A 13,358-nucleotide genomic window follows, 5' to 3' on the forward strand; every position below is an offset into this window, starting at 1 on the left:
ACGTCCATTTACGTCCTTGATCATCAATCCACTCCTGCCTTTTTGAAACATCCAGGCCCAAGAGGTTAGTAGGAAAATTTCCCAAGACAGTATCTATCATTTGCGCCTTATCTTCTCCCTGTAACCATAGGGACACTCGGGCAGTCTTTTGTTTCTGAATATCTCTGAAAGCACCAGTGACCAAATTTTCTTTTTTGAAGGCAAGATGTGACAGTACTTCACATTGGAACCCTTGAGGACAGATATTTGTGCCCCAGTATCAACAACAAAAGTCACAGGAGTTTTACTAGGCCCTATTAAACATGTTATAATCAAGTCTCCTTTTTCATTTTCAGTGAGCCTCCTTAAAAATTCCCACCCTCCAACAACGCACCTACTATGATGGGTGAAGGGATCAATTTTCCCTGTAGGGCACTAGGAGGCACAGAAGGATTGATTACATCAGGAGAATGCTTATTTGTTGACTCATCTTTCACTGTGTGCTTTCTTGGCCAGCTGTCTACAATTCTTTGTAAGGACTGCCTTGGTTGCCTGTCCATGATCTCCTGGGGAATTCCCTTTTGGAGCCCCTCTAGCCACGGACTCGACCTCGACTGCTGATATTGGGGGGACCTATTCCCAGATAAGTCTGGGGTTTGGGTTCTGAGGATACCCCTTGCCTCTCCCTTGTCCACGGGTCCAAATTTCCTGCCATAATTGATTAACTCTTGAGCTACTTCTCCCCAAGTCCAAATCTTCCATTCAGTCCTGCAGCCAGGATTAACCACATGCTCCAATGCAGCTAGCAAATGGTCTTGGGGGGTGGTGGCTCTGATTTGGCCCTGCAGTTGGATCCCCATGGCTTTTAGTGATTTTGGCAGACCCTGTATCAAAGGGGTCATCCATTATGGACCTACTGGCAGCAACATGGGGGATGAGTATCTGAAATCCACCTTACAGTCATTCATCATTTGTAGGTAAGTGGCCTTTGGCACACTTTCTACCAACTGATCCACTCCTCCCTTAATGGCCAATGGGTCTCCCCACCCTAATGGGCTGAGCCCACTGGCCCAATAGGCAACCCACTGAGTCAAGGACCAAGAAGCACACTTATCTCTTGTGTTTAGAAAGACACTAGGCCCCCAGAAGCCTCCAGCTTCTTGTTTGGTAAGGAGAATATCATCTCTTCCTGACAAGGACACACGCCACATATACTCCATCTCAGATTCTTTCTGCATCCTGCCTAATTCCCTACGAGTTTAGTCAGCTCAACTGCAGAAAGCTCCTTTGTTAAGACACCTGCATGGTTATCCTCTTCATTCTCGTAAGTATATTTGGTTTTAGCAAGAGGACAAAGTCTGGAGAGTTGAGATAGTTCTAATTTACCCATTCGTTGTTTTAATTCTTTTAATTTTTCCAATGGGTATGTATCATCAACATCACCTTTTACTTTTAAAGGGGCATGATCTGATGCCTCCCCGACTGTAATGACAGTCTCAGACATATTGTGGCCTTCCTCTAACTTGTGTTTAAGGGCTGCCAGTTCCTCATGGAGAGCTACAGCCTCTTGCTGTGCAACCTTGCCAGCCTCCATCTCCTTGCAGAGAACAATGACCTCCTCACTGCACAAAAAACATCTCTCGGTATAATTTCAGTAATCCGGAGACCCTCCACCCAAGCCAGTGCAATTCACTTTAAAATTCCTCTTTTGAGACAATTTCAAATCAGTGACATCAGACTCTCACAATCAGAGAACTGAATATCTTACAAAACAGATGCTTAAATTGTATATCTTATTTCAGGGATAGTGCTGCTGTTTCCTCCAAAGTCTGCCATTTCAAAAAAAAGCCAATCGTACCCTGTGGCCAAAATAAAGATACTCCCTTGTTTTTATTAAATAACTTGCATATCAGGAACAATACTTTGCTAAGTAATGGCGTACACACCTGGAAAACTCAGAGTGCAGCAGGACTATGCTCTTGATAATTGCATTTGCAACTGACCAAGAGCATGCCTTATAGCAGGTCTTTCAGATCAGCAAACAGTCCTAACCTGTCACTCCAAAGCAGCTTATTTGTGTGATTATGCTCTAATTACTGATCTTTTCTGTTCAGATGACCAAATGGTTTTGTGCTTTGTTGTTCTATGGAGCATAGCCAGATTTCAGATGCTACATCTGCTACAGCACTTAAGATCATTTTACAGTATTTCAAAAGAAATATTCTTCCAATTCCTCCTGTGGCTACTAAAGGTGCAAAAGAGACATCAGCTGTTCCTAAAAGATATATTCTTAACATATCATTTTACCAAAGAGGCTAACATATGAAACTCCATAGAAGCTGCCTTATCTTACACTCTACCTCTTACAAAGGAGGATTGTAGTGAAATGAGGCAACCAGGTGCCACTAATTGCCAGGGAGTGGCATGAGTTTGTGTTAAGCCCACCTGTGCCTAATTAGGGTGGGCCCCCACTGCGCATGAGCAGGATTAGGTGGCCAATAAAAGGTGAGGCCTGAGTCACAGGCTCAGCTCAGTCCTGAGCTAGCCAGCAGAGAGGCTGGTTGCTCTTGCAGCAACAGCACTGATCCAGGCTAGTCAACCCTTAGGGCTATAGGCTCAGAGCACTTTTCGTGAGTCTCTGCTGGAACACCTGGTTGGACCTTGAAGCGCCGTGCCCTAAAAGAGGTTTGTCAAGCAACAGAGGATTCCTAAGAAATAACTTGGAGACCTTGGTCGTCAAGAAATTCTACAAAATGAGAAATATAGCTCTTTTTCATAAGTGAAGACTATCTCTTTTCTCATGATAAATAAATCATACCTCTTCACTACAGTCAGTAGGTGAAGGTGCTGCCTGGATTTTAGTCCTGCTTCTATCAGTTTCCTGTTGCATAGCTGAACTTTGTGAGGCTTCCTTAAAACCACCCCAGTGTGGCTTATGATGTAACACTGCATAGCTTGCCTTGAATTACTGAAGGGTGTCATCATTACAAGAAAAAAAGGAGAGGTTCTTCCTTTTTTTTTTTTTTTTTTTTGTACAAAGGAGCACAGACATTTAGCATTCTAATTAAAGTGTACCTATGGATTAAATGAAAATGAAAACAAAAATGTCAAGTCTAGACTTAGGTAGCACAGCAAAGTAAATGCCATCTTATATGCATAGCCTCTTTATGTCTCAAAAATAGCTTTCTCCTTCATAAGCAGTGCCATTGATTGATGCTATTCAGGCAAATGTCTAAGAACATTTTGTTCAGTAACTACTGTGGGCTTCAGCACAAAGACTATAGAATAAAAATCTATTTGAAATCCAAAACCAGTGTGCCCTGGACTGCAGGAACAGCTGTGACTAACAGAGATGTCATGGTTATTATCTTTACCAGATGCAAAAGCTCAAAATGAACTATTGAGCTCATTAGAACACGCAAAGCAAGGGGTAGCATCCAACAGTCATAGCAACAAATTACTGGGATCCAGAAAACTAGCTAATTGCAAATTGAGGGGGGAGCAAAAGACTTATAGCAATTATTCGTGGCAAACCCAAAAGTCAAACAGCCACCCTGATTTCTTCATGGTCTTTGAACTGTCGAGAATGAATATAACATGCTACCATACCTCAGTAACCAACATGTGAGAAAACTATTGTTATTCAAAATTAGACAAAAATACATTCATTAGACAAGTATTGCATCCAGGGATTTGATTAGAATTCTTGACAAGGAGGGCTTCATATAACTAGAAAACATATTTCTATAAAACAATTCTGTGTCAGTGGTGCCTTGTACTTACTCCCCTCAAGCATGCCTAATGCACTTCTGACACTTTAAAAGAGTTGTATGCACCTCTACAGATCTTGTTTTCTGTTAAGTTATCAGTGTTCAGTGGAATTACACAATATATACATTACCATAACAGAGTGATTTGGGCTCCGCAGTCATATTTTTCTATCAGTTTTGCCTTAATTACAAATCCACTTTTGGTTCTGTTTTGTTTTGGTTTTTGTTTTCTGCTTGGTTGGTTGGTTTGGTTTGTTTCTGCAACTTGCCTTCTCTTTCTGAGTCTTGCATTTCACAAAGGATTCTTCTGGGATTAGAATCATAGAATCATAGAATCATAGAATCATAGAATTAGCTGGGTTGGGAAGGACCTCTGAGATCATCAATTCCAACCCTTAATCCACTACCACTGTGGTTACCAGACCATGACACTGAGTGCCACATCAGTCTCTTCTTAAAAACCTCCAAGGACAGAGAATCCACCACCTCCCTGGGCAGCCCATTCCAATGTCTGATCACCCTCTCTGTAAAGAAGTTCTTCCTAATATCTAACCTAAACCTCCCTTGACAGAGCTTAAGTCCATGCCCTCTTGTCTCACTGAGAGCTGCCTGGGAGAAGAGACCAATCCCCACCTGGCTACAACCTCCTTTCAGGTAGTTGTAGAGAGTGATGAGGTATCCACTGAGCCTCCTCTTCTCCAGGCTGAACAACCCCAGCTCCCTCAGCCCTTCCTCACAGGACTTGTGCTGAATTCCTTCACAGCCTCCTTGCTCTTCTCTGGACCCGCTCCATGACATCAATCTCCTTCCTGAATTGAGGGGCCCAGAACTGGACACAGGACTCAAGCTGTGGCCTCACCAGTGCTGAGCACAGGGGAAGAATCCCTTCCCGGGACCTGCTGGCTACATTGTTCCTGATACAGGCCAGGATGCCATTGGCCTTCTTGGCACACTGCTGGCTCATGTTCAGCTTCCTGTCAATCCAAACTCCAAGGTCCCTCTCTGTCTGGCTGCTCTCCAACCACTCTGTGCCCAGCCTGGAGCTCCACATGGGGTTGTTGTGGCCAAAGTGCAGGACCCGGCACTTGGCCTTGTTGAACCTCATCCCACTGGAATCAGCCCAACTCTCCAGTCTGTCCAGGTCCCTCTGCAGAACCCTCCTGCCTTCCAGCTGATCCACACTCCCCCCCCCAGCTTAGTGTCATCTGCAAATTTGCTGATGATGGACTCAATCCCCTCATCTAAATCATCTATGAAGATATTAAACAGAACTGGGCCCAACACTGTTCCCGGGGGGACACCACTTGTAACAGGCCGCCAACTGGATGCAGCCCCATTCAGCACCACTCTCTGGGCCCGACCCTCCCGCCAGTTCCTAACCCAGCGTAGAGTGCTCCTGTCCAAGCTATGGGCTGACAGCTTTTTCAGGAGAATGCTATGGGAGATGGTTTCAAAGGCTTTGCTGAAGTCCAGGTAGACTCCATCCACAACCTTCCCCTCATCCACCAGTCAGGTCTCCTGATCATAAAAGGAGATCAGGTTGGTCAGACAGGACCTGCCCTTCCTAAACCCATGCTGGCTGGGTCTGATCCCTTGTCCATCCTGTAGGTGCTGTGTGATTGCACCGAGGATGATCTGTTCCATGACCCTGCCAGGCACTGAGGTCAGGCTGACAGGCCTGTAGTTTCCTGGGTCCTCTTTCTGGCTCTTTTTGTGGATTGGCATGAAATTTGCCAACTTCCAATTATCTGGGATGTCCCCAGTGAGCCAGGACTTTTGGTAGATGACAGAGAGAGGCTTGGCGAGCTCTTCCACTAGCTCTCTTATCACCCTTGGGTGGATCCCGTCTGGTCCCACAGACTTGCGAGGATCCAAGTGGCTCAGCAAACTGCTAACCTTCTCCTAACATGCTCTAGCAGGTTGCTAACCTCCAGGATTAGGGGAGGGCTATTCAGCTTCTTATTTCTCTCTACAAGCTCCAGAAGCCAGCTGTCCTCAGGACAACCTGTCTTGATGTTGAAAATGGAGGTAAATCAGGTGTTAAATACGTTAAATAAATTATGGATATAATGTTCTACTCTCATGATCCTATGACATTATGAGGAGGAATTTGACCTCTGTTTTGAGTCAGGTTGGATTTCTGCCCCTACATTTTTCTCATAATGCAAAAAGTAATAGGTAGGAGTTACAAGTGCTGTAAATCACCAGTCTCAGGCTTTTGGCTGTACTTGAAATACAAGCATTAGCTTTCTTTAACACAATTTTTACACATTCTGTGGGGGTTTTGTGAAATGAACAGCCATATAGGCCATATTGTGAATGAGCCATGAGAAATACTGGAAGTGTTAAACAATGTGCCATGAGAGTTATGAATAGACAATGCTGGTAGTGTCAGAAAATGTTACAAGTTTAGGCAATGCTGTTTTATAAAAGACAATGTGGTCTTGTAAATTGTGCTGAGCTAAAGATCTTGAAGCAACTGAAAAGTTACTAAAAAAAGATGAGCTACATGCAGAAGATAAGGAAGTGTGGAGAAAAGCTGTTGCAGCTAAACTGTGGACTGAATTAGCATTACGTAATCTGTATGTGGTCATTGCTATTAATTAACCAATTAGCTTTAAAGTTAAGAGTGTGGTCATCACATAATTACCAATCACTAAATGCCATGTACTTAGTAAAGACACACTTGTTTGTATATAAGCACAGTCGTGGAGGTAAATAAATGGGATTTGCTTTCAGTCATATTAATTGTTTTGCCATCTCTCCATACCCTCTCGCTGACAACATTCTAAGAAAAAAATAACTTGGCAGAACAGGCTCCCAAGGACTTAGCTCTTGTCAGAGATCAAGAAGCCTTTGGATGATATGCTTGGTCATATGGTGTAGTTTTAGGTGGTATGCAGTTCGACTCAATGATCAATGGGTCCCTTTCAACTCAAGATACTCTACATTTCTGTTGTTTTCTGTTCAGGTCTCTTGCTCACAAAGTGGGCATCTACCTTATCGCTGAGAAAAAGGGTTTAATCCAAAAGTAACCTAGTGTCAAAAGTCACTGGATACCAGCAGCACCTGCCTTGGAACAACTGAATAATCATTAGAATTAATCAGTGTAGAAGGATGATGTTCAAAAGGGCATTTACTGTGGTCTCATCTATGCTTAACTGCAATGCAAAAAGAACAAGAAAAGCAAAGTCATGAATAACCAGCACCTTCTACCTTTACACAGCCAAAGACATCATAAGAGGTTGTTGGAAGTACTACCAGTAGATAAACTGGAAACTTTATTGCAGCATATTTATCAGATTATGACACTGTTACCAGTTGTGGCTAGAAAAACACCTGGAGAAACTGAACATAAAGTCTTCTTTATGGAAATTTTCTCTTTAGAGGAGTTCTGAGCAAACTGGAAATCCTATTAGACTGCTACTGTTCTTCAACAAACACATCATCACAGTAGTTAAAGCTTTGCCCATTTTACTCAAACATAAAACTGAAGTCTCTCACACTGCACATACCATATTTTTACATCCCCTGTTAGACTACTATAATTCATTGTTACAAATGATGAAGGGAAGCAGCACCTCTGAATCTATTTAAAAACACAATACAGTCAATCCAGTTCTTAACAGATAAATATGACTGAGTGGGTCACATCGGTATTCCATAAGAGCCTACATTGTCTCTGGAGGCTTTTTAAGTGCCCATTCATTATCTTTATAAACACCAGATTCTTTAATCCATGGAGATGGAATAACTGTGTTGATCAAGGAACTAAATTTCATGTAGACTTGTAAAACTTTAAGCAACTAAAGAACCTTCAGTAGGGAAAAGTCTTCAGGTTAAGAGGTCTGCCAACAGATATGAGTGGTCATCTCTGATGCACAATCCAGTATCTGCTTTTTGCAGAAGTTGTGAAATAATTGAGGCCACATAAAAGTAAAGAAAAAATGTCATTAAAGAAAGCTGTCTATGTCCAAGTACAAAGAAGACGTTTTCTTTCTTCAGAGATTTTAAAGGTTGGAGTTAGCTTCCTGAACACACTAAGGCTGAAGGAAGAAAAATTTACAGGTATCTCCTGCAAATCAGAATCTCTAAAAGAAGAGGGTAAAGGCTGGAATCAATTCTTCATGGAATAATTTTATTTTAAAGCATCCTACAATAATATAAAAGATGTTGGCAATGTACTGAATATGTCTCATCTTTCATTGAAGTGTCTTAACAATAATGCAGTGTCTTAAAAATAAAGCAGGAAATATTTTCATTGGGCTAGGCTCTCTATGAGTCACAATTCTAAGCTGTCATGATAAACAATTAGACATTTTAAAGACTTATTTAAAGGATATTATTAACTGTTGAATATTGCATCACTTAAAGAATAGGACATAACTTTAAAATTATTAAGTAAAAGTCATAAAATTAGACAGTAATTAAATTACTATAATTTACATTTTGACTGCCCACAGTAGTTTTAAGATTGCAATGAAGAACTTTTGTATGACTTTTTACACTGTGGTGGCTAAATCCCTGTGGAATTATTAGGACTTGACAGCTCTACATAAAGTTGAAATAATGGGGTTTGGTGTCTGCAAGCTCTTTTAGTCCTCTTCCATCAATACTCTTGTAATAATTGAAAATGTCAGGCAAAAATTACTCTGAGCCTCAGACACCTGTAATTTATAATTATATAAAAAAACTGGTATGATTATTACACTGTATGTTCCATCGCAGAACCACAGTACTGAAATGACATTTACTTCAGCATGTTCAATTCATTTCAATATAATGCAAAGAATAGAAAATCCCCCACTAGATGTTTTCAAGGAAACCCCACAAAGCTACAAGAGCATTACCGTCTTCTGCAGGGCAGGAAAAAAACTATGTTTTCTAATTCATTGCTATCTATGAAGAATGGCATCAATACTGTCAAAATGATTGGAGGAATGCACAGAAACACAGTATGATTGAGGTTGGAAGGGGCATCTGATCCACCCTTCCTGTTCAAGCAGGGCCATTTACAGCCAGTTGCCCAGGGCCATGTCTATATTGCTACTAAGGATCTCCAAGGATGGAGACTCCACAACCTCTTGGCAAAACTTCACATGAATCCAAAGATCCTGTAATCTCACCAGTTATAGGCAACATTCCAATTAAACTATCTTTAAAAAAACGCTCTAACTAAAGGAGAAGCTTTTAGAAAAGGGCAGTTTTCTGGTAAGTGCAATTCTCAGAACATAAAAGAAAGTCAGGTTCAAATGTCATACCTCCAGCCTACAAAATTCTAACATGGAGCATCATTCCAAAAATGCTCTCAGGATGTCCACTAATCTATGGAGACAGATGGGATGCACCCAAGAGTGCTGAAAGAACTGATGGTGATTCTCACCAAGCCACTTGCCAACATTTACCAGCAGTTCTGGCTGACTGGAGAGGTACTAAAAGATTGGAAATCAGCCAACACAACTCTCATCTATAAGAAGAAGGATCCAGGAAATTAAAAGCCTGATAGTTAGACTTGGGTAAGGGGGAAGCTGATGGAGCAGATCATCCTGAATACCATTATGGGGTATATGCAGAACAATCAGGTAATCATGCCCAGTCAGCATGGCTTCATTAATAGAAGGTCCTGTTTGACTCACCTGATCTTCTATGACAGGGTGGCCCATTTATTGGAGGAGGGAAGGGCTGTGGATGTGGTCTACCTTGACTTTAGCAAGGCCTTTGACACAGTCTCCTACAGCACTGTTAGAAGCTGGCTGCTCATGGCTTGGATGTTCACACCCTTCAGTGGATATACTGGTTGGATGGCTGAGCCCAAAGAGTTGTGTTACATCCAGCTAGTGACCAGTCATGAATGGTGTCCCCCAAGGCTCAGTGCTGGAGATACTCCTGTTTAACATCTGTATTGATTTGGATAAGGGGATAGAGTGCACCCTCAGTAAGTTTGCAGACACTAAACTGGGTGGAAGTGTCAATCTACCTGAGGGTAGGGAAGTTCTGCAGTGGGATCTAGACAGGCTTAATTGATGGGCCAAAGCCAAAAGAATGAGTTTCAACAAAGCCAAATGTCAGGTCCTGCACTTCAGCCACAACAACTCCCAGCAGCACTACAGGCTTGGGGAAGAGTGGCTGGAGAGCTGCCCTGCAGAGAGGGACTTAGGGGTGCTGATTGACAGCCAGCTGAACATGAACCAACTGTGTGCCCAGGTGGCCAAGAAGGCAAACACCATCCTGGCCCGCATCGGGAACAGTGTGAGCAGCAGGACCAAGGAAATTATTTACTCTTGTACTCAGCCTTGGTGAGGCTACTCTTCAAGTAGTGGAGAGGGTGGAGAGCAGGGCAACTAGGCTGACTGGGGTTCTGGAGAACAGGTATTATGAGGAGAAGCTGAAGAAGCTGGGGTTGTTCAGCATGGAAGAGAAGAGGTTGAGGGGAGACCTTATTGCTCTCCTCAACTACCTGAAAGGAGGTTGTAGCTGAAAGGAGTTAGGTGATGGCCTTTTCTCCCTAGTGACCAGTGATAGGAGAAGATGTAATGGATTCAAGCTGCACCAGGGGATTCAGATTAAATACTAGGTCAAATTTCTGCACCAAAAGAGTGGTGGTGGAGTCACTGTCCCTGGGAGTGTTCAAAAACAGGTAGACATGGCACTTCAGGAGATGATGTAGTGGTTACAGTGGTGTAGGACTGACAGTTGTATTTGATGACCTTGGAAAGCCCTTTCCAACTATGATGATTCTATCATTCTGTGTAACCAAACTTCTGTTCAGAATTAGTACTGTTTCTAAATAATTACAGTTGTAATAGAACCATTAAAAATCTTTGCATCAGACAAAGAAAAATAATTAATTAAATCTTTTCATTGACTGCGTCTTTATTTTTTCCTATGAATATGAGTATGAAGGCTGAGGCACTGGCAGTCTACCAGACTTCTCAATAGACATTTTTGTCTGAATGATGAACTAGTAATTTTTACTTCCGTATTTATTTATGCTCTGCTAGCTTCCTTTTTTCTGTTAATAATTTATTGCACTGTTATGGGATAGTCAGCTTCTTCTCTGTCTCTTCTCTTTCTCCCTCTCTCTCTTTTTATATATATGCCACTCTATATATACACATATATATCTGTTTACTCATTAAAGTAATTCATCAGACTCATGTTGATATCAAAATGAAGAAAACCCAAGCACACCATTCTTTGTTCATGAAATATGAAGTGAAACATTGGAAGTAAAATCAGGAGTCTTCTTACACTGAGACTTTAATGTTATCAATGAAAATAAGAAGGGAATATCTCCAGTAAAAACCAGTAAGCAGTCTTAGAGATCTTCCTCAGTAATTTCAGAGCATCTAAGTTAACACCACCTACTAACATCTGTCCTACTGTCCTAAAGCTAGAAGAAAATAATAATAAAGTAGCTCATCCTCAGTCACAAGTGAAAATTTATGCACCAAAACTGTTTGGTAATTTGACTGTTTATCTTCTATACAAGCAACTCCAGCCTTTCTTCTCATTTCCCCCTCATGTTTGCAAAGATTTTCATATTAATACTGTAGAGACACTTTTTGTCTCTCTTTAGATCCTTTATAAAAACCTTGTGTTTCTGGCACAAATGCAGATCCTTTTATTCTGATATGCCAGGAAGTAATTTATCCTTCTAACCAGCATTATTTATTTGGTTCCCTTACTCTTCTATTTGCCATACCTATCTTATGTCTCAGAATTAATGCCTAAGCACGTGGGGCAAGTATAGTTTATTAATTCTGATTGTACAACATCAAGTTCAACAGGGTTATGATTTATGCCAGAGCTGAAAAAATAAATAAATTTCCTGTCTTCCCCCTGAGAGTATCAAAAACTGTTTTTTGGAACATTTGGAAAACAAGTACTGGAACTGAATAAAGTGACCTCACCTGGAGTACTGCATCAAGCTTTGCAGTCCTCAGCACAGGAAAGACATGGGCCTGATGGAGCAAGTCCAGAGGACAGTCAGAAAAATGATCAAAGGGATGGAACATCTTTCTTATGAAAAAAGGCTGAGAGAGTTGGGGTTGTTTAGCCTGGAGAAGAGAAGGCTCCAGAGAAACCTTATATCAACTTTCCAGTACCTATAGGAAGGAGGTCTACGGGAAAGCTGGAGAGGGACTTTTTGCATGTATTGATAGAGTGAGGGGTAACAGTTTTAAGATGAATGAGGGTAGATTTGGATTAGATGTAAGGAAGAAATTTTGTAGTGTGTGTGTGTGGCAAGACACTGAAACAGGTTGCCCAGAGAGATGGTAAATGGCCCACCCCTGGAAACATTCAAGGTCAGGATGGATTGGGCTCTAAGCAGCCTATTATAGTTGAAGATCTCCCTGCTCCCAGCAGGGACATTGGATTAGATGACATTTAAAGGTCTCTTCCAACCCCAACTGTGCTGTGAGTCCATGATATTGTCACTCTGTAACTGAATTCAAAGGCTTCATTTTTCTTATTCTGATAGCAGCTTTTCAGGGTAGAGGTTTTATCAACTCAGAGACCTGCTAGCCTAAGTGTACATAAGAGGAAAAAATTAAATTAAATTAAATACATACTTAAAAACATATGTAACTTGACAAATTGACTTGATACTTACTACAATACTACACTGAAAAGCACTGAAAAGCTTATTTTAAAAAGTAATAAAGTGTCACTGATAGCTAAGACCTTTTCTGTGGCAAGACCAGGGTCACAGCTCTCATGTATGCTTAGAAAAAGCCTTTAGAAGAGCCAAAGTTTCCCAAAAGGTTTACCTTCAGTAAATATGGAAACAGACTGTATACTCCTAAAACTCAAGCCTTCACATTATTTTGGAAAAAAAATCAACTGTTGTTGTAAAAGGATGCAAATGAAAGGATTTGCAACACCATGTATATGACAAATTATTTTTTAACACAGATTCACTTAGTCTGATATGTAATCACATTTAAATTGCCTGTATAAATCCTGACCTAAAACTAGAAAAAGAACGAAGAAATAAGCAATCTGTTCCTATAAATTGTTGAAGTTTCTGAAAATCTGAAAGCAGGGAGACAGATTTCCTTGGTTATCTTTTAAAAAACTGAAAACACGTCCAGCCTATTCTTTTTTGTCATTCAGTCAAATTTAATAAATACAGTTTTTCCTCTCTCAGACTGATCATACTTGTGCTATTTAAACTGAAGAGCATATGAATAAGAAAGGGCAAAGCAACTGCTGAACACTAAGACTGTAATATCAAACTTTCTTAGGACCATGGAATTGCAAAAATATGGGGAATGGCAGAAAGAACAACAAGTAGAATCCCTTAGAAACATGTTCCCTTTCCCACCTAGACAGAAATTTAGTTGACAAACCTGGACAAAAATCAGACAGAAATAAGGTTACCACAATCTATATTCTAATAGTCTAGTTAAAATTGATTTAGGACCATTCTCAGAAGGAAAAGGTTTTCTGCACAGATAGACAAACTAAGGAAAAGAAGATAATTAATTCCAACATGCATGAAAAAACATGCTTTAAAACTATGAGTCAGCAGAGAAGGATTGTTACATGGAAGAGAGAAAAACAAAATAAAAAAAAATTAAATTAAAAAAAAAAAAGAAGAGA

The 13,358-nt window shown here is 40.9% G+C and overlaps 1 protein-coding gene across 1 annotated transcript; it reads right to left on the reverse strand.

The window, feature by feature from the left end:
- Positions 1-344: 344 nt before the first annotated feature.
- LOC115598664 lies at positions 345-1,573 on the reverse strand. Its single transcript, XM_030455306.1, is given in 2 exon segments — positions 345-1,234; positions 1,237-1,573. Coding segments are annotated over 2 exon segments (1,227 nt in total).
- Between the last annotated feature and the right edge of the window lie 11,785 nt (positions 1,574-13,358).

This window comes from Calypte anna, chromosome 8 (genome assembly GCF_003957555.1).
Source record: "Calypte anna isolate BGI_N300 chromosome 8, bCalAnn1_v1.p, whole genome shotgun sequence".
NCBI lineage: Eukaryota > Metazoa > Chordata > Aves > Apodiformes > Trochilidae > Calypte > Calypte anna.